Source organism: Macaca mulatta, chromosome 8 (genome assembly GCF_049350105.2).
Source record: "Macaca mulatta isolate MMU2019108-1 chromosome 8, T2T-MMU8v2.0, whole genome shotgun sequence".
Lineage (NCBI taxonomy): Eukaryota > Metazoa > Chordata > Mammalia > Primates > Cercopithecidae > Macaca > Macaca mulatta.
Window position 1 is genome coordinate 140498343 of NC_133413.1, and position 24646 is coordinate 140522988.

General features: G+C 42.1%; 1 protein-coding gene across 4 annotated transcripts in view; it reads right to left on the reverse strand.

The window, feature by feature from the left end:
- The window catches only part of ASAP1 (ArfGAP with SH3 domain, ankyrin repeat and PH domain 1), a 395945-nt gene that overhangs the window by 54946 nt on the left and 316353 nt on the right, over window positions 1-24646 (reverse strand). For all 4 annotated transcript variants that reach the window (XM_077944032.1, XM_077944031.1, XM_015145993.3 and 1 more), the window contains 7 exons: window positions 22852-22943; window positions 17415-17601; window positions 17086-17171; window positions 15809-15924; window positions 15604-15671; window positions 14559-14666; window positions 11025-11253 (listed from right to left, as the gene is read on the reverse strand). In XM_077944032.1, coding sequence (XP_077800158.1) covers window positions 11025-11253; window positions 14559-14666; window positions 15604-15671; window positions 15809-15924; window positions 17086-17171; window positions 17415-17601; window positions 22852-22943 — 886 coding nt within the window. The remainder of the gene's footprint in view (window positions 1-11024; window positions 11254-14558; window positions 14667-15603; window positions 15672-15808; window positions 15925-17085; window positions 17172-17414; window positions 17602-22851; window positions 22944-24646) is intronic.

Sequence of the window (24646 nt, forward strand, 5' to 3'; positions counted from 1 at the left end):
CTGCCACAGATCTCCAAGGAAAGTTGGAGAAATGTCTAAAATGCACACACAGCTGTGTCTGGGCACAACTGCTGCAAACATTTATTAGATTTTCAGCAAGTCAACTATAATACCTATGGACATCTGGTTTAGTTTTACAAGTGTCCCCTCCTTACCCTGGCCACCTATTGCTGTACACGTTTTCACTGATTCTGCTGTTGTTTATGCATTCGACGAGCAATAATGAGCATCCTACTCTGTACCAGGGATGCAAAGGCAGCTCATTCACAGCCTTTGTCCTTGAGGAGTTCTACTCCTAACTGGAAGAGTGCATTGAAGACTTCCCTAATCCTCTCTCTGAAGCTGTGAACAGCACTTCTCTTTCCTGCTCCTCCAGGAATGCTCCCTAACTGGCCCCAGGGGCATATTCTACTGTGTCCTCTTTCTCTGGAGCCCTAAGAGTGGGAGGTACTTCTTCCTTCTTTACATTTCCAGTGCCCAGAATGTTTGTTAACATGAACACATGCAAGAGGATTGAACAAACTTGTATTTACTGAATGCTCACTATGTGCCAGTCACTTCACAGACATTATTTCATGCTCTCTAAGCAAGGTAGACATCTAATCCTTATTTTTCAGTTGAAGACTCTGAAAATCAGAAAGATTGGCTCAATGTTAGGATGAGACAAGTACGGAGCAGGATTGGGCCTTATGAGGAAGAAACCATAGGGGAGTCTGCCCTGTGGCCCAGGTTGGAGAGAAGTGGCGCAATCTCGGCTCACTGCAAGCTCTGCCTCCAGGTTCATGCCACTCTCCTGCCTCAGCCTCCTGAGTACCCGGGAGTACAGGCGCCTTCCACCAAACCTGGCTAATTTTTTTTTGGATTTTTAGTAGAGACAGGGTTTCACCGTGTTAGCCAGGATGGTCTCGATCTCCTGACCTCGTGATCCACCCGCCTCGGCCTCCCAAAGTGCTGGGATAACAGGTGTGAGCCACCATGCCGAGCCCATAGTTTCTCTTTTTAAATTTTATTATTTATTATTTATTTTTTATTATACTTTAAGTTCTAGGGTACATGTGCACAATGTGCAGGTTTGTTACATATGTATACATGTGCCATGTTGGTGTGCTGCACCCATTAACTCGTCATTTACATTAGGTATATCTCCTAATGCTATCCCTTCCCCCTGTCCCCTCCCCACAATAGGACCCGGTGTGTGATGTTCCCCTTCCTGTGTCCAAGTGATCTCATTGTTCAATTCCCACCTATGAGTGAGAACATGCAGTGATTGGTTTTCTGTTCTTGCGATAGTTTGCTGAGAATGATGGTTTCCAGCTGCATCCATGTCCCTACAAAGGACACGAACTCATCCTTTTTTATGGCTGCATAGTATTCCATGGTGTATATGTGCCACACTTTCTTAATCCAGTCTGTCACTGATGGACATTTGGGTTGATTCCAAGTCTTTGCTATTGGAAATAGTGCTGCAATAAACATACATGTGCATGTGTCTTTATAGCAGCATGATTTATAATCCTTTGGGTATATACCCAGTAATGGGATGGCTGGGTCAAATGGTATTTCTAGGTCTATATCTTTGAGGAATCGCCACAATGTTTTCCACAATGGTTGAATTAGTTTACAGTCCTACCAACAGTGTAAAAGTGTTCCTATTTCTCCACCTCCTCTCCAGCACTGTTGTTTCCTGATTTTTTAATGATTGTCATTCTAACTGGTGTGAGATGGTATCTCATTATGGTTTTGATTTGCATTTCTCTGATGGCAAGTGATGATGAGCCTTTTTTCATGTGTTTGTTGGCTGTATTATGAATGTCTTCTTTTGAGAAGTGTCTGCTCATATACTTTGCCCACTTTTTGATGGGGTTGTTTGTTTTTTTCTTGTAAATTTGAGTTCTTTGTAGGTTATGGATATTAGCCCTTTGTCAGATGAGTAGATTGCAAAAATTTTCTCCCATTCTGTAGGTTGCCTGTTCACTCTGATGGTAGTTTCTTTTGCTGTGCAGAAGCTCTTTAGTTTAATGAGATCCCATTTGTCAATTTTGGCTTTTGCTGCCATTGCTTTTGGTGTTTTAGACATGAAGTCCTTGCCCATGCCTATGTCCTGAATGGTATTACCTAGGTTTTCTTCTAGGGTTTTTATGGTTTTAGGTCTAACATTTAAGTCTCTAATCCATCTTGAATTAATTTTTGCATAAGGAGTAAGGAAAGGATCCAGTTTCAGCTTTCTACTTATGGCTAGCCAATTTTCCCAGCACCATTCATGAAATAGGGAATCCTTTCCCCATTTCTTGTTTTTGTCAGGTTTGTCAAAGATCAGATGGCTGTAGATGTGTGGTATTATTTCTGAGGGCTCCGCTCTGTTCCATTGGTCTATATATCTGTTTTGGTACCAGTACCATGCTGTTTTGGTTACTGTAGCCTTGTAGTATAGTTTGAAGTCAGGTAGTCTGATGCCTCCAGCTTTGTTCTTTGGGCTTAGGATTGTCTTGGCAATGAGGGTTTTTGGTTCCATATGAACTTCAAAGTAGTTTTTTCCAATTCTGTGAAGAAACTCATTGGTAGCTTAATGGGGATTGCACTGAATCTATAAATTACCTTGGGCAGTATGGCCATTTTCACGATATTGATTCTTCCTATCCATGAGTATGGTATGTTCTTCCATTTGTTTGTGTCCTCTTTTATTTCACTGAGCAGTGGTTTGTAGTTCTCCTTGAATAGGTCCTTTGCATCCCTTGTAAGTTGGATTCCTAGGTATTTTACTCTCTTTGAAGCTATTGTGAATGGGAGTTCATTCATGATTTGGCTCTCTGTTTGTCTGTTACTGGTGTATAAGAACGCTTGTGATTTTTGCACATTTTGTATCCTGAGACTTTGCTGAAGCTGCTTATCAGCTTAAGGAGATTTTGGGCTGAGATGATGGGGTTTTCTAAATATACAATCATGTCATCTGCAAACAGGGACAATTTGACTTCTTCTTTTCCTAACTGAATACCCTTGATTTCTTTCTCTTGCCTGACTGCCCTAGCCAGAACTTCCAACACTATGTTGAATAGGAGTGGTGAGAGAGGGCATCCCTGTCTTGTGCCAGTTTTCAAAGGGAATGCTTCCAGTTTGTGCCCATTCAGTATGATATTGGCTGTGGGTGTGTCATACATAGCTCTTATTATTTTGAGATATGTTCCATCAATACCAAATTTACTGAGTTTTTTTTAGCATGAGGGGCTGTTGAATTTTGTCGAAGGCCTTTTCTGCATCTATTGAGATAATCATGTGGTTTTTGTCTTTGGTTCTGTTTGTATGCTGGATTACGTTTATTGATTTGCATATGTTGAACCAGCCTTGCATCCCAGGGATGAAGCCCACTTGATCATGGTGGATAAGTTTTTTGATGTGCTGCTGGATTTGGTTTGCCAGTATTTTATTGAGGATTTCTGCATCGATGTTCATCAGGGATATTGGTCTAAAATTCTCTTTTTTTGTTGTGTCTCTGCCAGGCTTTGGTATCAGGATGATGTTGGCCTCATAAAGTGAGTTAGGGAGGATTCCCTCTTTTTCTATTGATCGGAATAGTTTCAGAAGGAATGGTACCAGCTCCTCCTTGTACCTCTGGTAGAATTTGGCTGTGAATCTGTCTGGTCCTGGACTTATTTTGGTTGGTAGGCTATTAATTATTGCCTCAATTTCAGAGTCTGCTATTGGTGTATTCAGGGATTCAACCTCTTCCTGGTTTAGTCTTGGGAGAGTGTAAGTGTCCAGGAAATTATCCATTTCTTCTAGGTTTTCTAGTTTATTTGCATAGAGGTGTTTACAGCATTCTCTGATGGTAGTTTGTATTTCTGTGGGGTCAGTGGTGATATCTCCTTTATCACTTTTTATTGCATCTATTTGATTCTTCTCTCTTTTCTTCTTTATTAGTCTTGCTAGTAGTCTATCAATTTTGTTGATCTTTTCAAAAAACCAGCTCCTGGATTCATGGAGTTTTTGGAGGGTTTTTTGTGTCTCTATCTCCTTCAGTTCTGCTCTGATCTTAGTTATTTCTTGCCTTCTGCTAGCTTTTGAATGTGTTTGCTCTTGCTTCTCTAGTTCTTTGAATTGTGATGTTAGGGTGTCAATTTTAGATCTTTCCTGCTTTCTCTTGTAGGCATTTAGTACTATAAATTTCCCTCTACACACTGCTTTAAATGTGTCCCAGAGATTCTGGTATGTTGTATCTTTGTTCTCATTGGTTTCAAAGAACATCTTTATTTCTGCCTTCATTTCGCTATGTATGCAGTAGTCATTCAGGAGCAGGTTGTTCAGTTTCCTTGCAGTTGAGCGGTTTTGATTGAGTTTCTTAGTCCTGAGTTCTAGTTTGATTGCACTGTGGTCTGAGAGACAGTTTGTTATAACTTCTGTTCTTGTACATTTGCTGAGGAGTGCTTTACTTCCAACTATGTGGTCAATTTTGAAATAAGTGTGATGTGGTGCTGAGAAGAATGTATATTCTGTTGATTTAGGGTGGAGAGTTCTGTAGATGTCTATTAGGTCCGCTTGGTGCAGAGTTGAGTTCAATTCCTGGATATCCTTGTTAACTTTCTGTCTCGTTGATCTGTCCAATGTTGACAGTGGGGGTGTTAAAGTCTCCCATTATTATTGTATGGGAGTCTAAGTCTCTTTGTAAGTCTCTAAGGACTTGCTTTGTGAATCTGGGTGCTCCTGTATTGGGTGCATATATATTTAGGATAGTTAGCTCTTCCTGATGAATTGATCCCTTTACCATTATGTAATGCCCTTCTTTGTCTCTTTTGATCTTTGATGGTTTAAAGTCTGTTTTATCAGACTAGGATTGCAGCCCCTGCTTTTTATTTTGTTTTCCATTTGCTTGGTAGATCTTCCTCCATTCCTTTATTTTGAGCCTATGTGTGTCTCTGCATGTGAGATGGGTCTCCTGAATACAGCAAACTGATGGGTCTTGATTCTTTATCCAATTTGCCAGTCTGTGTCTTTTAATTGGAGCATTTAGTCCATTTACATTTAAGGTTAATATTGTTATGTGTGAACTTGATCCTGTCATTATGATATTAGCTGCTTATTTTGCTCATTAGTTGATGCAATTTCTTCCTAGCATCGATGGACTTTACATTTTGACATGTTTTTGCAATGGCTGGTACCGGCTGTTCCTTTCCATGTTTAGCGCTTCCTTCAGGATCTCTTGTAGGGCAGGCCTGGTGGTGACAAAATCTCTAAGCATTTGCTTGTCTGTAAAGGATTTTATTTCTCCTTCACTTATGAAACTTAGTTTGGCTGGATAATTCTGGGTTGAAAGTTTTTTCTTTAAGAATGTTGAATATTGGCCCCCACTCTCTTCTGGCTTGTAGAGTTTCTGCCCAGAGATCTGCTGTTAGTCTGATGGGCTTCCCTTTGTGGGTAACCCGACCTTTCTCTTTGGCTGCCCTTAACATTTTTTCCTTCATTTCAACTTTGGTGAATCTGACAATTATGCGTCTTGGAGTTGCTCTTCTTGAGGAGTATCTTTGTGGCGTTCTCTGTATTTCCTGAATTTGAATGGTGGCCTGCCTTGCTAGGTTGGGGAAGTTCTCCTAGATGATATCCTGCAGAGTGCTTTCCAACTTGGTTCCATATTCCCCGCTACTTTCAGGCACACCAATCAGACGTAGATTTGGTCTTTTTACATAATCCCATATTTCTTGGAGGCTTTGTTCATTTCTTTTTACTCTTCTTTCTCTACACTTCTCTTCTCGCTTCATTTCATTCATTTGATCTTCAATCACTGATACTCTTTCTTCCAGTTGATAGAGTCAGTTACTGAAGCTTGTGCATTTGTCACGTAGTTCTCGTGTCATGGTTTTCATCTCTATCAGTTCTTTTAAGGTCTTCTCTGCATTGATTATTCTAGTTATCCATTCATCCATTCTTTTTTCAAGGTTTTTAGTTTCTTAGCGCTGGTTACGCAGTTCCTCCTTTAGCTCTGAGAAGTCTGATCGACTGAAGCCTTCTTCTCTCAACTCGTCGAAGTCATTCTCTGTCCAGCTTTGTTCCGTTGCTGGCGATGAGCTGCATTCCTTTGGAGGGGGAGATGCACTGCCTTGCAGTTAGATCTCAGACTGCTGTGCTAGCAATGAGGGAGGCTCCATGGGTGTGGGACCCTCTGGGCCAGGTGTGGGATATAAATCTCCTGGTGTGCCGTTTTCTAAGACCCTTGGTAAAGTGCAGTATTAGAGAGGGAGTTATCCGATTTTCCAGGTGTTGCGTGTCTCAGTTTCCCTTGGCTAGGAAAAGGAATTCCCTTCCCCCTTGTGCTTCCCAGGTGAGTTGATGCCTCGCCCTGCTTCAGCTCTCGCTGGTTGGGCTGCACCCACTGACCAGCACCGACTGTCTGACACGCCCCAGTGAGATGAACCTGGCACCTTGGTTGAAAATGCAGAAATAACCCGTCTTCTGTGTCGCTCACGCTGGGAGCTGGAGGCTGGGGCTGTTCCTATTCGGCCATCTTGGGCACCCTCCTCTCTCTTTTTTTAAGAAGTATGTATGTATGTATTTTTGAGATGGAGTCTCATTCTGTAGCCCAGGCTGAAGTGTCGTGGTGTGATCTTGGTTCACGGCAACCTCTGCCTCCTGGGTTCAAGCAATTCTCCTGCCTCAGAATCCTGAGTAGCTTGGATTACAGGCACAGGCCACAGCGCCTGGCTAATTCTGTGTATTTTTAGTAGAGACAGGGTTTCACCATATTGGCCAGGCTGGTCTCGAACTCCTGACCTCAGGTGATCTGCCTGCCTTGGTCTCCCACAGTGCTGGGATTACAGTTATGAGACACCACACCCGACCACAGTCTCTTTTGTATGGCAGAGAAAAGAAGGCTTCTTGGAAGAGGAGAAGGTGATGCTTGAAAGGCTTTTCAGGAGTTCACAGCTGTCCAGGCAGCCATGGTTTGGCTTGACACAGACTGCTCTGCCTTAGTTTGTTACTCTCAAACTACTGCACATACTTTCATTAATGAGAGTAGTTAGTCTCTTTCTTCACCTAGCTGTTGGCAAGGGAGCAACTGATTCAATTTTCTCTGTGGCACCAACCCTTCATCAACAAGCATCTATTGAGGCTCTCAGTATGCCAGGCACCATGCTATTTTTGCGCAGGTTATCTGCTAGTTTATTAGTTCCAAGCCAGAGCCTGTCTAAGGTAGGAAGTCTACATTATAGCAAATATGTATGAAATGCAGAATTAATACTTACAGGTATTCACATGCTATTGAGAAGGGCTATATAACGCCTGATTCTAGAGGCCTGGCTTCAGGAATAGATGGAAATGAACTGTAATTAGTATATCAGTCATTTGCCTTTCTAAAAGCTTAAAAGGTTAGTTCTTTTAAGCATGTTAAAGAACCTTCTTGAGATTGGAATTATCATTCTTTTACTTAACACATCCTTTCTCTGAGTTAAGATGCCTACCAAGTGCCCAGTCTCATTATCCAGAACATCTGTTAATTTAACAGTCTTGGCTGGGCATGGTGGCTCACCTCTGTAATCCCGGCACTTTCAGAGGCCGAAGCAGGTGGATCACCTGAGGTCAGGAGTTCGTGACCAGCCTGGCCAATGTGGTGAAACCCTGTCTCTACTAAAAATACAAAAATTAACTGGGCATGGTGGCGGGCGCCTGTAATCCCAGCTACTTGGGAGGCTGAGGCAAGAGAATCGCTTGAAAACAGGGAGGTGGAGGTTGCAGTGAGCCAAGATTGCGCCACTGCACTCTAGCCTGGGCAGTAGAGTGAGACGTTGTGTCAAAAAGACAGCAGGATTGCTCAAGATCAGAAGTTCAAGGGTGCAGTGAGCTATGATTATACCACCGTACTCCAGCCTCGGGAACAGGGCAAGCCTCCACTTCTAAAAAATAAATAAACCTAGGTTCTGTGATATTATTGTAATCAAACGTTAAAAAGAAACTAATCTTGGCAAGCCTCAAGAACCGGTTTTTGTTTTTTTGTTTTTTTTTTTTTGAGATGGAGTTCCACTCTTGCCTCCCAGGTTCAAGCGATTCTCCTGCCTCAGCCTCCCGAGTAGCTGGGATTACAGGCAGGCACCACCACATCTGGCTAATTTTGTATTTTTAGTAGAGACGGGGTTTCTCCATGTTGGTCAGGGTGGTCTCGAACTCCCGACCTCAGGTGATCCGCCCACCTCGGCCTCCCTAAGTGTTGGGATTATAGGCATGAGCCACTGCACCCAGACCAAGAGCCAGAGTTAATAAACGTACGGTAGAAGTGGGGTTGGGGCAGGGGGAAGCTACCGATCACAAACGAGAAACTGCCTCACACTTAAATTAATTTTATAGCTTTGATTTAGTCTCTCTGGATCCCACATCTGAAGAGGGGTTAGGCAGCCAAATGTTTCCGTATGGGGCTTGAGGACAGTGATTTTGGGATTCTGAGCTACTGAGCTCCTCTGAGACTATGGGGCACTGCTCACGTATAAGCACAAGGGGGCTTTGCTTGATGGTAATTTAGGTCAAGCTTCTTTGAATTTTGATGAGGCAGCTGGAGTTTCTTGAAAATATTCCTCAGCTAGATTCAGAATAATTCTTTCTCCTCTTCCCCTTTGTGGGGACTTTATCTCAAGTGTCTGTTTCTGTCTCACCGGAAGACTTAATTTAGGGGTCCTTCAGACCCCTAAATTCACAGTTGAGGAAATGACTTCTGCTGCAAATAGAGACCTCTGCTTTATTTGTCATGGAGAACAAGGAACTCAAATGAGAGATCCAAGACATCCTTGTTTTCATGCAAATGGTTCTATCAGTTCAACAGAAGGAAATGAAAAAAAACATAGGGGCCAAAAAACAGAGAAGAATTATCTCTGCACAGAGAGCATCAGCTGATCTTTAACAATGTCTTCTAAGAGCTCCATTCTAAACATTATCAGTTTTCCAAATGTAAGCGCATGTGAGCTGAGCTAGCTATGGGATATCGCACATTTCAAATCCCTCATAAAAGTCATGAGAAGGCTGTACTCCCTACGTCATAACAGCAGACAGGCCAAATCTCTGAATTTGATGTCCTGAACAGCCACGAAGAACACTCTTGGTTTTTGTAGGGAGGATTTCTATTTTCAATTATGGGCTTTTTGTGGGGGAAGTGGGGAAAGTACTCTATCCTTAGATGACCACGGTTGCTGTGGCCAAGTCTGAAACACTTGTTTTAGCAGCTGGAACACTAAATAAATTTAGTCTTTGTCTTCTGGGTCTTTGGTAAAGAGCTGGTTAGAATTTATTCAAGGCATGAGAGATATGCTTGGCACGAAGTCAGACAGTATATATTATGGGTTTCTGTGTCCCCCTTGAGATAAAATGACAGAAGGGAGTGGAGGGAAGTGAGGGGGTCTCTTGGCCCCTAGGACTCTGGTGTCATTTTCTTCTATAAACAATTTTCAGGACTCTCAATGACCTAGAGGCTCTCTGAACAGGCATAGGCTGTGCCTGTCTAGACAGGTCCCCATTGCTATGTTGGTAACCACACTCAGGGGATATGAAATCTTTCAGTCACTTTTTTCATTACTGTATTTGGTCTGGAGGCTTCTCACAGTCCTCTGTAGGGTGTAGAAAGAGAATCTCTGCTCTACGTCAGACTGCTACCCTGATGGAGAATGCCATTACCCACAACGAAGCAGCAACACAGCATTCTTATACTACAGACCTGCAGCTTGATATGTGAGTAATTTAAAAACATACATTTTAGTACAATGCATGGAATGGTAAGCAAACACTAGCGGGTTAGACCTTTGGCTTACATGCACTATTACTGTGTGGCCACTGGTTATCTTTGAGTATAGCTATTCATGGCAAAGCGTTATTTTAACTTTTCTCCGTTACATTATGATCTATGAGGCCATTTGGGGTCTCTCTAAGAACACAGCTCCCATTTATAACACTATTTCAATAGAGAATAAGCTCTGAAAAAACACTGTTTTGAATAAAGCTCACATTTCCCAGAAAATAGCCCTAGTGTGATTCAAATAGGCATGGCATTGTGTAGCGAGAGGCCTTGCAACCTGTGGGAGCATGAGCTGAGAACACAGGGAGAACCCTGCATTTGGATTCACTGGCGAAGACCAAACTTGAAGCTATAGCTCTGGGTACCTCTCAATTATCCCTACTGGCTAGGGTAACACTTTAATGTTAGCCTGAGGTGCCAGCCCTGTGAGACATTTGACAACACACAGCACAACAACCCTCCTCTGAGTAGGATTCCTCGTCTGGGCGCAGTGGCTCATGCCTGTAATCCCAGCACCTTGGGGTGTCAAGGTGGGAGATCAGTTGACTACAGGAATTCAAGACCAGCCTGGGCAACATAGCAAGACCTCGTCTCTACCAAAAAAAAAAAAAAAAAAAAAAAAAAAAAGGCTGGGCATGGTGCCACGCACCTGTGGTTCCAGCTATTTGGGAGGCTGAGGTGGGAGGATCAGGATCACTTGAGACCCGGAGATGGAGGCGACTGAGCAAGACCTGTCTCAAGGGAAAAGAAATTCCTCTCCAAGTACTGTCTCTGGAAAAATGATCTATATAACTATTAATATAACTATTAACTACCATTAGTATTACTAGCATCTTCAAAAGAGAGGCATTTTAACGCAGAGAAAAGTAACTTTTCAGAGAACTGAAATTCCACTCCACAATATAAAAAGTACAGGTTCTGGAGCCACGTGGACCTCGGATTGAATTTCAACTTTACCTCTTACCAGTGGTGTGACCTTGGGCAAGTCAGTGTACCTCACTGAGCCTTAGTTTCCTCTTCTGTAAAATGGGCACAAAAGCACATACTTCACAGGGTTGTTGTGAGGTTAACACAAATAATGCACAATGAGTGCCCACAGCACTGCCTGTCCTGCTCTTGGTGCCTGGCAAATGGCATGGTCCCTATTGCAAGCTGCTCCTGACAACACGATCCACACCACTCAAATGTAACCTGCAATTCTTACCTCAAAGCTGGCTAGACTACCAGCTCTGAGAATGGAGTCACAAGCCCTTCTCAAAGCCCATACCTTTCCCGGCGTTTCTAGGAGGCAGAGGGGGAGCCTCCGTGGTTGGTGATGTGGGTGAGTCTGTGCTTGTGGAGACGAAGATCTGGTTGGTGAAGGCTCCGTAGGAGAGCCGCTGTTTGTCCCTTGGAGTGCTGAATCCTGGCAGTGCCGGCTTGTCCTGGGGGGAGATGCTGGAGGAGTGGCAGAAGCTCTGAGGTCTGGGGGAGCGCTCTTTCTTGATGGGGCTTGGCTGGCAGATGAAATAAGAAGGTGAAATGAAAATCAAGGACCACCCTTCAGGTGTACAGAGGGCCTCTGCAGGGCAGGCGCAGGTGGGAATCTGGGTTCTTGTGGCTCTCTGAGCTTTATGAGGTCGGCCACAACGAGCCTCATGGTGGTGACACAGTACAAGGGGAGGATCTAGATACCACACTTTTGTATCTTTCACCACTATGAATAATCACACTAGTGCAACACTGGTTAGGATCAGCAGCAGTGTCAGAAGCACAGTAAGGTCACAGGTAGATTTAACCTTTAATTAGCAAACACTTTCAGAATGCAGGACTTTTTTTTTAGCAACATTTGAATAGTATTTCCACCTATTTCTAATTTGCTACATTAAGTTTTCTTCTCTGCTCAACACTTTAATGTTGAAGTTCTCATTCTTTGCCTCTTTTCTCATTTTATATCCCCTGCAAAGTAAACAGATTCACACCCACTGCCCCCTACACAATAATGACTTACAGATCTGTAAATCCAACCCCAATGACTTGTGTTCCAAACCAATGGCCCATGAGGTGTCTCTGGTATTTGCGCTTGTGGTGATAGCATTAGGATCCATTCAACTGCCCAAGTTAGAAACCTCAGTGTCACCTGGAGTCCCTGGTTCCTGTATTCACCTTGGAAACACCCCTGGAAGCCACTCCTAGTGCAGGTGCTCACCAGCTCCCACTGTAGCTCTAGCCTCTGGAATGGCCCCTTCTCCAGTTTCCTTCCTCCAGTCCATTTTCCACACTGCAGCGAGAGCTGGTGGGAAACCTTGCTCTTTAGACAATAAACCTCTGTGGGCTTCTGACTGCTTGCACAAAAACCCAAAGGCCAAACTTGGCCCACAAAGTCATCCTGATCTGGTTTGCCTGACTCTACAAGGCAGCTGCCTGCCTCTCCCCAGCCAGCCAGGTGAATGTGTCTCACACAAAGTGGTTCTCTCCATTCCTCAGACATCCAGGCTCTACCACGACTCCTTCCCTTGGCACATGGTGTTCTGGAATGATGCATTCCACCCCACTTCTTTCCCGGGCAAGCTTCTACCTATCCTTAGAAACCGGTCTCCAATGTCCTTGAGAAGGTAGACTGAGGCGGCTGCTTGGTCCTCTGAATACTTCTCAGGAATTTTTCCAAACTCTTATAATGATTATCACATTGTATTATAATTTATTTCCTCTTAAAGTTGTTAAGGCTTTGAGGACCTCTTTGGCTATTCCTTACATCCTGCCTGGGATAGAGGAAAAGTCCAATACATAGGCAATCAATTAATGCATGAATGAACTTTCAGAGGTAGTTAACTGCCTATAAGGAAAACTCAGTGAGAACTGGGTTTAATCCTCCAAACTGTGTTTACTAGCTGAGAGACTTTAGACAAATTGCTAAATTCTCTTTGTAAGTTTTCTCTTCTGTAAAATGGGGATAACAATGTCCCTTATGTACTTTTTTTTTTTTTTTTCTCTGAGATAGGGTCTTACTCAAACACCCACACCCAGGCTGGAGTGCAGTGGCATGATCTTGGCTCACCAAAGCCTTGAGTTCCCGGGCTCCAGTGATTCTCCCACCTCTGCCTCCCGAGCAGCTGGGACCACAGGTGCACACCACCACGGCCAGCTAATTTTTGTATTTTTTGTAGAGAGAGGGTTTCGCTATGTTGCCCAGGCTGGTCTCAAGCTTCTGGGCTCAAGCAATCCACCTGTCTCACCCTCCCAAAGTGCTGGAATTACAGGTGTGAGCCACCGCACCCGGTTATGGACTTTCAATAAAGACGATCTGAGATAACATAAGCACTTAAATCTGTCTAATCCATATTTAATGAACATAATTCCTTAATGACGGGCATACATTCTGAGAAATGTGTTAGGTGATTTCATTCTTATGCAAACATCATAGAGTATACTTACACAAACCTAGATAGGAGCGCCTACTACACACCTAGGCTATATGGTATAGCCTATTGCTCCCAGGCTAAAACCTGTACAGCAAGTTACTGTACTAAACACTGTAAATGACTGTAACACAATAGTAATTACTTGTGTATCTAAACATAGAGGAGGTAAAATAAAAATATGGTATATGAGATTAAAAAATGGTACATCTATGTAGGACACTTTCCATGAATGGAGCTTGAAGGACTGGAAGCTGCTCCGGGTGTGAGTGAAGGCCTAGGATATTATTGTACATTTTTATACAACTCAGTGCAGTAGGTTGGTTTATACCAACATCCCCACAACCATATGAGGAATGCGTTGCACTATGGTATTACGACATCTATGGCATCACTAAGTGATGGCTATTTTTCAGTTCCATTTTAATCTTATAGGGATCCCCATTGAGTACGCAGTGTGTTGTGAGCCGAAACATTGTATGGTGCGTGATTATGTTCAATAAATAACAACTGTTATTTACTTAGTAATTACTTGTTTTGAAGGTTAATTTTTTGTTTACTTTTTTTTTTTTAGATAAAGGGTCTTGCTCTGTCATTCAAGCCAGAGTGCAATGATCATAGCTCATTGCAGCCTCAAACTCCTGGGCTCAAGCAATCCTCCTGCCTCAGCTTCTCCAGTAGCACCATCACGTTTTATTGATTGATCCATTTACTTTATAGAGACAGGGTCTCACCATTTTGCTTAGGTTGGTCTCAAATTCCTGGCCTCAAGCAATAGTTCTGCCTTGGCCTCCCAAAGCGCTGGGATTACAGGCATAAACCACCATGCCCAGCCTCATGGTCAATTTTATGTGTCAACAGGCTACAGTGTCCTGGTGTTTGGTAAAACACTAGTCTGGATGTTACAGTAATTTTTTAGATGCAATTATCATTTAAATGAGTAGATTTCAAGTCAAGGGAACTACCCTTCATGATATGGGTGTGCCTCACCTAATCGGCCAAAGAAAGGCCTTAAGAGAAAAGACTGAGGTCCCCCAAAGAGGAAGGAATGCTGCCTCCAAACTGTCTTTAGCCTGAAGACTGCAACATTAACTCCTGCTGGGATTTCCAGCCTGCTGGCCTGCCCTGTGCATTTTGAATTTGACAGCCCCTTCAATCATGTGAGAGAATTCCTTAAAAAAAAAAATTCTCTTTCTCTCTCCCTATCCTGTTGGCTCTGTTTCTGGACAACCTTAACATAGCTGTTAAATGGTGCCCAATAAGGACTGAACAACAAAAATGGCCCTGGTACATTGGATCATAAAACCACAATCAATCAATCTCACCAAAAATGGATCTTGTCTACACAGAGTAGAAAAGTTGGGGTAAGTGTTAAGGAATTTGAGGACATAATTTATACTCACTTTGTCATCCAGATCATCATCGCTTTCATCCATCTCCTCCTGTCGAAGATTCCACTCATATTCTACATGGACATGTGGATTGAACTTTCCAGATTTAGCCTGGGAAAGCTGGAAGGAACAGCAAATGTGCACCATTTTAATTTAAATGCTGAAACATCCCAATATTACACAAACACTGAGCAAATCCCACCTTACTCCTAGTTTTCAATGAATCATCTGGGTGTACTACAGGCAACACTCTGATTAGACAAGCTGCACTGCTATGTGACAGGCTCAAGAAGAAATGCAAACAATTGGAGGCAGAGCCTTCTTTATTTTGATGACTTGTCTCCAAAATTAAAAGCTTTCTTCTTATTAAATGGGCTTCAAACTTGCAAATTCCTAGCTGAACGGCAAAATGAGTCTTTGAAGTTTAAGAGGTAGGCTTTTAAGGTCCCAGTCCAATCTGTGGCTCCATTTTCTCATTCATAAAATGGGAGCAGGGATAATTGTCTCAAAGGATTCTTTAAGGATAAAAAGGCCCAACTGGTGAGCCTGGAACCTGGCACTTAGCAGAAACTCAAGAGAATCACACTAATGTGAAGGCCCTGACTTGCTAAGCAAGAACTAGTGGGGTCAAAAAAGGTGAGTGTGCACAGGAAGGGGAGGGGCTGGGAGAACAGTGTGTTAACATTTTGAAGACCACTGCACTCTGAGCTTTACTTGCCCAATTTTTGGAGCAGCTTCTCAAATAATTCTTTACTGTTAAGCTGCAGAGAAAGTCTTATGGGTCTGGGAAATAAAAAGCATGACCTCAATCCACAAGCCGATCTGGTAATAATACTTCTGTAATGCCTTTCATCTCCTTTAACTGCATTCCAAAAACATGTGGATGACAAATTTATCAATTTACCACTTTTTCTAATGTAGCACATTGCTTATCTGATTTTCTTTAGCCAATGTTAAAAAAAATATATGCATTTTAAATATTCAATTCTAGCTTCTCAGAATGACACTTTTAAGGCAGCCAAAGTCTAATAAATCTCCCACATCCATTTTTGCTTACCAGATCTTCACATTGGGTAGCTTTTAGTCTCTTTGCTATGTCTAGGGCAGTTTCTCCAGCCTGGTTAACTGAAACAGGGAAAAAATTAATTTGCATAATTATCTAGGAAACACCTTAAGAAGGCAAGGAACAATAATCAAATTACGATGTAACACACAACACATGCTTTTAATACAGTCATGAAGACACTGGGACACACTCTCACCTATATCCACAGTGGGCTTGCTCCTGAGCAAAAGCTTCAAACACTCAGGTTTACTGTACATACTACAGTAGTGTAGAACTGTATTTCCCAGGGCCGTCTGCTTATCCAGGTTCCCACTGAAAAATTAGATGATTATTAGAAAAAAAATGACTTACTCTATAACTTAAAACTATAGATTAGCCACTTATTTTTGTGCTGACGACTGAGTCAAATTTGAGACCTAATTATTATAATAGAGAAAATTATGATGTTTCTAACCTAGATTTATAAGCAATACAGTGATAACAGCCAGCATTTATTCAGAGTGCCAGGTACTATGGGACAGACACTGTTTCTTAACGTTTACATGTCTTAGTTCATTGAATCTTTACAACCATCTGATGGGGTAAGTACTAATAATAACCTGTTTCACAGATAGAAAAACCTGAAGCGCAGAGAGGCTGAAGTGCTTGCTTTCAAGATTTTTAAGATAGGGATGGTGAAGCAGAGATATCTGAACACAGGTAATCTGTCTCTGGAGCCAATGCTTTGAGCCACTATGCTATATTGTCTCTGAGGAAGAAACCTGGGCTTTTATACAATTTGGCTTGTGTCTATGTACCACTCTTCCTACATGGGTTCAAATCCCCTCACTATTTTGATCATCTTCTTTGGATGAGCTCTAGTTCCTTCTCATAATCTGTTGCTTACAGAGCAGATAAAGAATAAACAGTCCAGCAAGTCCAAACTTCCTATGTTCACTCTTATACTCCCATCAGTATATCCCAAACTTGAATGAGCTACTGATCCAGCCACACACATTGCTGCTGTCTTATGAATTTATGAACAATGAAAACTTACAAATCTGGTTGACCTGTGCTTTTAAGTCTTCTCTCTTTTAACCTCTCCTAATGGTTAGGAAATGTGTCCAATCTGTGCAGCAGATTTTTGCATACAGACATAATTTTACATTTACAAAGGCCAAGGGATGGCAAACTACAGCCTGTAGGCCATATCTGGTTCACTGTCTGTTTTTATAAATAAAGTAATAAAGCTTTATTGGAATACAACCACACTTGCTTGTTTACACATTGTCTATGGCTGCTTTCACACTACCATCGCAGAAGTGAATAGCCCTGACAGAGAGACTTCATGCCTGCAAAGCCAAAAATAATTTTTATATCTAGCGCAATACAGAAAAAGCTTGCCAATTCCTGATCTAGGCCACTGATAGGACTGGTTTGTGTTAATTTATAAGGCGAATTCAAGTAATTCAACAGAGAAAACAAAAATGATACCAGTTTTGTACAAGGAAGTCAACCAAATGGAGAGATGTCTGGTCTGCAGTTCGGACGGCAAGGTGAAGGGCTGTCTCCCCAAGCTCCTAAAAAGGGAAGGAAAAATACAAGTAAGTCGATAATATGCTCTGCCAACGGAGGCTACATATATATCAGTTGCCCCCCAAGTAATTATAAGGAGTACACCTTTTCACTCTCATATTCTCTTGATTTAGACATGGCCACCCAATGTATAAGAGTCTCATTATATGGTATAATGTTAAAATAAGTCACCTTTTAAACTGATTTTCCGCACTACTTTTTATCCTATGATTTTAGTGAGGCCTTACCTGCCCAGGTTCCAGCAGTGGTTCCATTAGCTCTACCCCTTCTGCATAGACTTGAATTAGTGCAAGTAAATCCCTGGATTTGATGGCCTCAAGCAATTCATTTAGTTTAGCTGATGAAGTTGAACATGTCTTCCTTGAAAATCTATGATCTACGTACTTTGCAGTGATATATTCTTTTCGTACAGTCCTAAAACAGAAAATAAAGAATTTTTATTTTCCAAGTGCTAAGAAAGGTTTATATTTTTCTGACAAACATTTCTCTTTGATAAGTTATTTTAATTAAGATATGCTTCTTTTCACCATTCAAGTAAACCAGGTTTTAGACCAAATTACTCCAATAGCGACAGAATAAAGAAAATAGTATATATTTACTAATATATACACAGGTAATAGATATAGTTACAAAGTAAACGGGCACATAAATAACAGATTTCTTTTTCACTTGACCAACAGCATGAGAAATCAACTATTTATAAATACTTCAAACTCTGATATACAAGCATATGAAGAAATTAAAAAAATTAAGAAGTTAAACATTCTGAAAGACCAATGAAAAGTTTTCAGAGCTTCATGGAAAGGATTTTTGTCGTCTGATATAACTCCCTTTTTATTTTATTTTGTAAAAATTTTAAAAGGATGGGGTCTTGCTCTGTTGCCCAGGCTGGTCTTGAACTCCTGAGCTCAAGCAATCCTCCTGCATTGGCCTCCCAAAGTGTTGGGATTACAGGCGTGAGCCACTGCACCCGGCCATAACTCTCTATTTTATAGGTGAGGAAACTAAGGCTCAGAAAGGCTGTCACTGAAGCAACTCCCCCAGGTCAGGCATTGAGCTCCAAAGGGGTGAAGATGAGCTGTCTTTCCTGCATAGGTTTCAGTATGGGAGCAGGAGACCTCGTGGATAACATGCCTAAAGTCTGAAGGGGTGTGGTACTTTTTCCTTCTCTTGAGAATTGCCTTCCTTACTTCAGTTCAAGTGTTTCTGGTGGGACTGAGCTCACCTCCCAGCCACAGGGTTGAGTATATGACCTAAGTGGTCCAATGGTCGCCTTGGCCACCTCTGGGGAAAGACTAAAATGGAAGTCAGCTCAGAGTAAAGGAGAGGTAAGAGTCAGGGAAACAGAGCTAGCATCCATGTGATGCTGTCAAGCCTGGATCCAGCTGCACCTGAATCCACCCCTTGAATTTCCCAGTTACATGAGCTAATTAATAAAGACAGTAAATGAACTTTGGATTAAATCTTAGTTCTACAGCATCCCAGCTGTGTGACCACGGGAAACTGCTTAATCGTCATGAGCTTGATTTTTTTTTTAAATCTGAAAATGTGGATAAGACATTGGTATATTTTGAATTAAAGGATGTACAGTGCCTAATAACTGTTTTCTTCCTTCTGAGAGGGCTCTAACACAAAGGACATGAACTTTCTTGCTCAAAAATATGCATTCCACCTGTGGAAGCTGCTGCTGTTTCCAACACCCCACAGTCAGGCAACACAGTTTAACACTGTGCTGGTACCTTTTTCTTTCATTCTGGGTTGGCAGTAAAAACAGCTGGGCTGCTTGATGATGGCACACAGCCTCTGGTCTTTTCTCAACCCTGTGCAGTTGAGAAAAGATCAACTGATTCTACTAAGTAACCAAGATCTTATGCTCATGGGTGTTCTTTATGCTTAGGTCAAAGTCCTTTTAGGATGGCAAGAGCCTGATGAATTAGAGGACTTCCAGTAATCAAAAGAATGGCCCAAGCCTGGCTTCTGAGGCCTCTGCTGCATGTGTCTTATATAAAGTGTGAAAGGCAGCTACTGTGTTGATGGATGGAGCAGCAGACTTAAAAATTAAATGGCTCTTGATTCAAGTCTGAGACTATGTGACCGTGGGTAAATCAAGTTCTCACTGAGTCTCAGTTTCCTTACCTGTGAAATATTAGTAATCATAGCTGCCTTCCAAAGAAGCAAGATTATGGGTAAGGAACAAAGAGTGATGCATGTGTTAGGGGTTCATTTGAAAGCTTCCTTCCCAATTATTATCCGGGAAGGCAGAACTAGGCTTAAAGATGCAAAGTTGCGGGGAGGTAGATCTTAGATTACTGTTTCTACGCATTCATCTGCATTTCAGGAATGTCTGCAGGTGGCTTACTGTCACTGGAAATATCACAAAGATGCCCACACAATTACTGGAAGACATGATGCAGAGGGTGCTCAGGTATCACATGATCACCCTGAAAATCACCTCTACCCTTAGGTCGCTAATTCTGTGGCCATAGGAAGTATCTGGCTCTTACTAGGCACAATGCCTTCAACTTTCTATGGGCACTCAGCCCATGGTCCCCTGCAATTTAAGGTTTTCTGACATTGAAGTAATAGGGACAGTGGAAAATAGATTTGTCTGGAAATCTGGACACTAGAATTCTAGTCCTATGGCTGATAAAGACAACTTTTCTCCTCTGTCCCCTTAAACCCAGTCCTCTCTTTATCTACTCTGTTTTCGTTAATGCTACTATCTATTTACCTAGATGTAAAACCTTGGGTGTCATCTTGACAGAGTCTTTAACATCTCATATTAAAACTGTTGGCTCTCCCTTCAAAATATATTGGAAAGTCAACCACATTTCATTACCTTAATTGCTACCACCTTTGTCCAGTTTACCTTCAGTGCTCAGTGGATCTAGTCTAACAGCTTCTTCCCTGTCTGTTTCCATAGGCACCCAGGCCCCATCACATTCCCCACGAGCCTGTCCTTCACACATCAGCTACAACTGGGTTTCTCATTCTCAGCCCTACTGACATTTGGGGCTGGGTAATTCTTTTCTCTTGACAGCTGTCCTATGCATTGTAGGATGTTTAGCACTATCCTGGACCTCTACCCACCAGGTGCCTGTAGCACCTGTCCAAGTCACGACAACTAGACTATCTCCAGACATTGCCAAGTATCCTCTGGGGGCAAAGTCACCCTTGGTTGAGAACCAGTATCACATCATCAGTTTAAGAGGCCGGGCGCGCTGGCTCATGCCTGTAACCCCAGCACACTGGGAGGCCAAGGCGGGTGAATCACCTGAGGTCGGGAGTTCCAGACCAGCCTGACCAACATGAAGCAACCCTTTCTCTACTAAAAATACAGAAAACTAGTCGGGTGTAGTGGCGCATGCCTGTAATCCCAGCTACTCGGGAGGCTGAGACAGGAGAATCGCTTGAACCTGGGAGGTGGAGGTTGCAGTGAGCCAAGATCACGTTATTGTACTCCAGCTTGGGCAATGAGAGTGAAACTCCGTCTCAAAAAAAAAAAAAAGATAATTTAGAAAATAACTCAGATCATGCCACTCCTGTTTAAAACCTCTCAATCACACAATCAAATCCCCAGGCAGTCCATGACCTACATGATCTGGCCCCATCTCCATCTTGCCCAGCACTCCCCCCCATCTCCCTCTTGCTCAGTTCTCTCCCTCCACATCTTCCTTCTGCCCCTTGGGGCACGCACAATGACTGTTCCAGCTGCCTGGCTGCTTCCCCCAGGGAGGGGGCCTTCATGCCCCTCAGCTCTGCACTTTCCCTACCTTCAACCTGAAAAAAATACCCCCTTCCCTTTCCCCACACACTTCAACACCTCCTCTTGTTGCACTTTCTTCATAACACCTAATACAATGTGTAATTGTATTACCGACTTTTTAATTCCCTGTGTTATCCTCTCCTCAGAATGTAAGCAGGACAGAAACTCTGTCTTGTTTGCTATTGTATCTTCAGCACCTACAAGAGTGCCTGAAGCAGGGAAGCTGCCCCATAAGGATTTGATCAATGACTAAATGAGTGATCAAACTGCATGTTACAAGAGGTTCACTTTATGCCTCTGGGTCACTGGCCAAACAAGGAAGTAATAATAGTAGTAGTTGTAAATACTTATACAGCACTTACTACAGACCAATAATAACAATAATAGATACTTATACAGCACTAACTATAGACCAAATGCTGCTCCAAGCACTTTTTATTCAAGCCCTTTGTCACCACAACCCTATGAGGTAGATATATGTTCTGGATGAGGAAACTAAGGCACAGACAATTAAAGTTACTTGTCCAAGATCACATAGTTTAGGAAAAGGCAGAGCTATGATATGAAATCCAGCAGTCTGGCTCCAAAATCTGTGATCTTAACCACAACATTAGTGATACTGGAGAACCACAGACATTTTGTAGGCGAAAGCCTTACAGAGGCCAAATGACTAGATGAGGTGCAAAGCTGACCAGGCGATGCTGATGCTGCTTCCCACGTGAGAAACAGGACGTAAAAATCCATGCTGTTATGACATTCATCTGGCAGCAGTGCCTTCAAGGTTTGGGTCATGCAAACATTTCAAAAATGCTGGTGTGGGCAAGACTACATTGTGTATGTGCTTGAGCACTTGCTGTTATCAAGTTGGTAAAGTAAAACTTAGGTCTTATTTGTTCATGGTAGTTTTACAATCAAATTAACTTTTGAAAAGCTTTTCAGTGTAATTTGTGCTTTTTTTTTTTCCATCTCATAGTGTTCTGTTGTGTGACTCTGCCATAGAGTATTTCATCAGATGCCTACAGATGGATACTTCTTTTGTTCCTACTCTTTTTGTATTACAGAATAGGAATAAATTCCCAGGAGTGGGACTGCCGAGTCAAAGGGTTAAGTACATTTATAATCCTGGTAAATATGGTTAATTTGTTTTTCGTAGTGTACCATTTTGTACTCCCACTGGCAATATTATGAGACAGAATGTCAGTTTCCCCACAGTCTTGCTGAGTGAGCTTTTAAGCATTTGGATTTTTGCCAGGCTAACAGGAATTTCCCATTGTCTTTGAGTATCTCTTACTTATCACAATATGCCATGTTTTTGAGAGAACTGCCCCCATGGCGATCTGTGCTTCACAGAACAGGTACTCAGTTGCAGCTACCCAGGGGAAGGTGGGGGTGAAAAGAATCTGTGCATCCCGGAAATACATTTCTAAATACTTTTCTTTGCTCTGCTTTCCCCTGACAATGGGGTTTGCTCTGAAAAACAAACAAACAAAAACTAAAAAACTAAAGGCTTTTTTTTTTTTTTTTGAGATGGAGTCTCACACTGTTGCCCAGGCTGGAGTGCAGGGGTGTGATCTCGGCTCACTGCAAGCTCTGCCTCCCGGGTTCATGCCATTCTCCTGGCTCAGCTTCCAGAGTAGCTGGGACTATAAGTGCCTGCCACCACGCCCGGCTAATTTTTTAAAAAAATTTTTAATAGAGATGGGTTTCACCGTGTTAGCCAGGATGGTCTTGATCTCCTGACCTCGTGATTCATCCGCCTCGGCCTCCCAAAGTGGCTGGATTACAGGCATGAGCCACCGCGCCCAGCCAAAAAAAAAAAACTAAGAAGTTTTTTGGGAGGGCAGAAAAACAATTATAGAATGATTAAAAAAAAAGTTCAATATATCACAAATACTTACATATCACTTGAAGGGGTGGGTTTTGGTGAGGGGCTGGGTAAATTTGCTTCCATAATATCATTAAAACTATTGTTTCCTACATTCTTGGCCAGCTGTAACAGAAAAAAAAAAAAAGAACAAAACCACAATATAGCAAACTCTTTGCTACTAATTAAGTCTCCTTTTATCTGCTTTTGAGATTTATGAATACGTATTTCCCCTCATTTGACTCAGGATACAAACCACCATCCATGTGGTCAACAAATATTTACTGAGTATCTACCATGTGCCAAGCACCAAACTAAGTGCTGGAAATGCAGAAATGGGTAAAGTACGTTTCCTTTCCATAGGTGCTCAGAGTCTAGTGGAGCCAATGAGAAGGAAATCAATCATATCTACAAATATGTGATAAACGCTAGAACAGAATCTGGTCCTACACACATACAAACTATCTGAGATTACAGAGAGCGGGCTCCATTTGTGAATCTGGGCTAAACTTTTAATGAACAGTAATAGCTTTTCAACCACCATCACGTTTCCTTTTTATATTGAACAAATTTACTCCCAGGACAGAAAAGGACACAGGATTACTTTATATTTGGGTACAGATTAAGATGCTGCAGGCAGCAGAGGACCCAGGAAGCATTTTGCTTCTGGGTTCAAGAGCATTCTAAGAAAATTTCTTCTGAAGGGCCTCTAATCATTTTATGTAATTTTGGGATACAAAGTTTAAGAAACATACACGCAACCACGTCTTTGAGGGAAAAAAACTCGGGTTTATTGCATGGCAAACGTTTAGGATTTGGATTTTCCTCTTTCTTGTCGTCAAATTGGGTTTCATTAATACAGGTCAAGGAGATGAGGGATATCATTTGTGCACTAAAGAAGAAGTGTTACAGGTATTAGGTCTGTGTCTTTTCTCTATAATCCTGAAGCGAACTAGGGAGCCGAGTATCAGCATGGTAACTTCCTGCTTTCTAAATTAGAAGGAATATCTTGTATTGTGCATAGAACACAAGACAGATCACAATTGCTTAGTGAATCCTCAGATGGCCAGGGCTGCTGGCTGGGTCACTAACTGCCCTTTTTGGTCAAGGCTACTGATAAGTTAGACATTCAGCTTTTTTTTGAGCCCAGGTTCACTCAGATTCTGCTCAAGGGTGAGTCTCCTGTCTGAGAAGTCATACTTTATTTTAAAAATTTCACTGTCAGTACAAAGAGTCTTTCACAGTGCATCAGTGTTAAAATTATGCAAGACAGGGCATTTGTCCAGTAGGCATCCTACTCGGGGGATGCCAAGTAGGGCTCCCCTTCGGTATTTTGGTATATCTCGGGGAGCAATTTGGACCTGATGACAACTCCAAATCTGGGTGACTCATGATGGGAAGGGCAGAGGGTAAAGGAAAACAAGTTTAAGTGTACATAACCCCTTTTTTGGATTAAGAAGCTAAGCACCACAACTTCACACAATTTCTTCCCTTACTACCTAAAGAAGTTATGGGCTAGAGAGTAGCCGGTGTTATGACAATAGTTAACAAGCCACTCATAATTCATGTGTAGTTTTACTAACTTAGAAATAATAAAAATAAAATTGAGATAAACTCTTTAGTCATTATTTACAACAGAAGGCATGAGGTAATGTGAACATTTGAGTTTAACTGCTATTTTCGCGAGTTATATGAAAACTAATTCAAAAAGAAAAAAGTAGTTTTGAAGAAGCCCATCCCAAAAGAAAAGAGCCAATTTCACTGAGCTACTTATAGACATGTATGGTTCATCCTTTCTTCAAACAGGAAATAGAAACAGTCAAGATTAC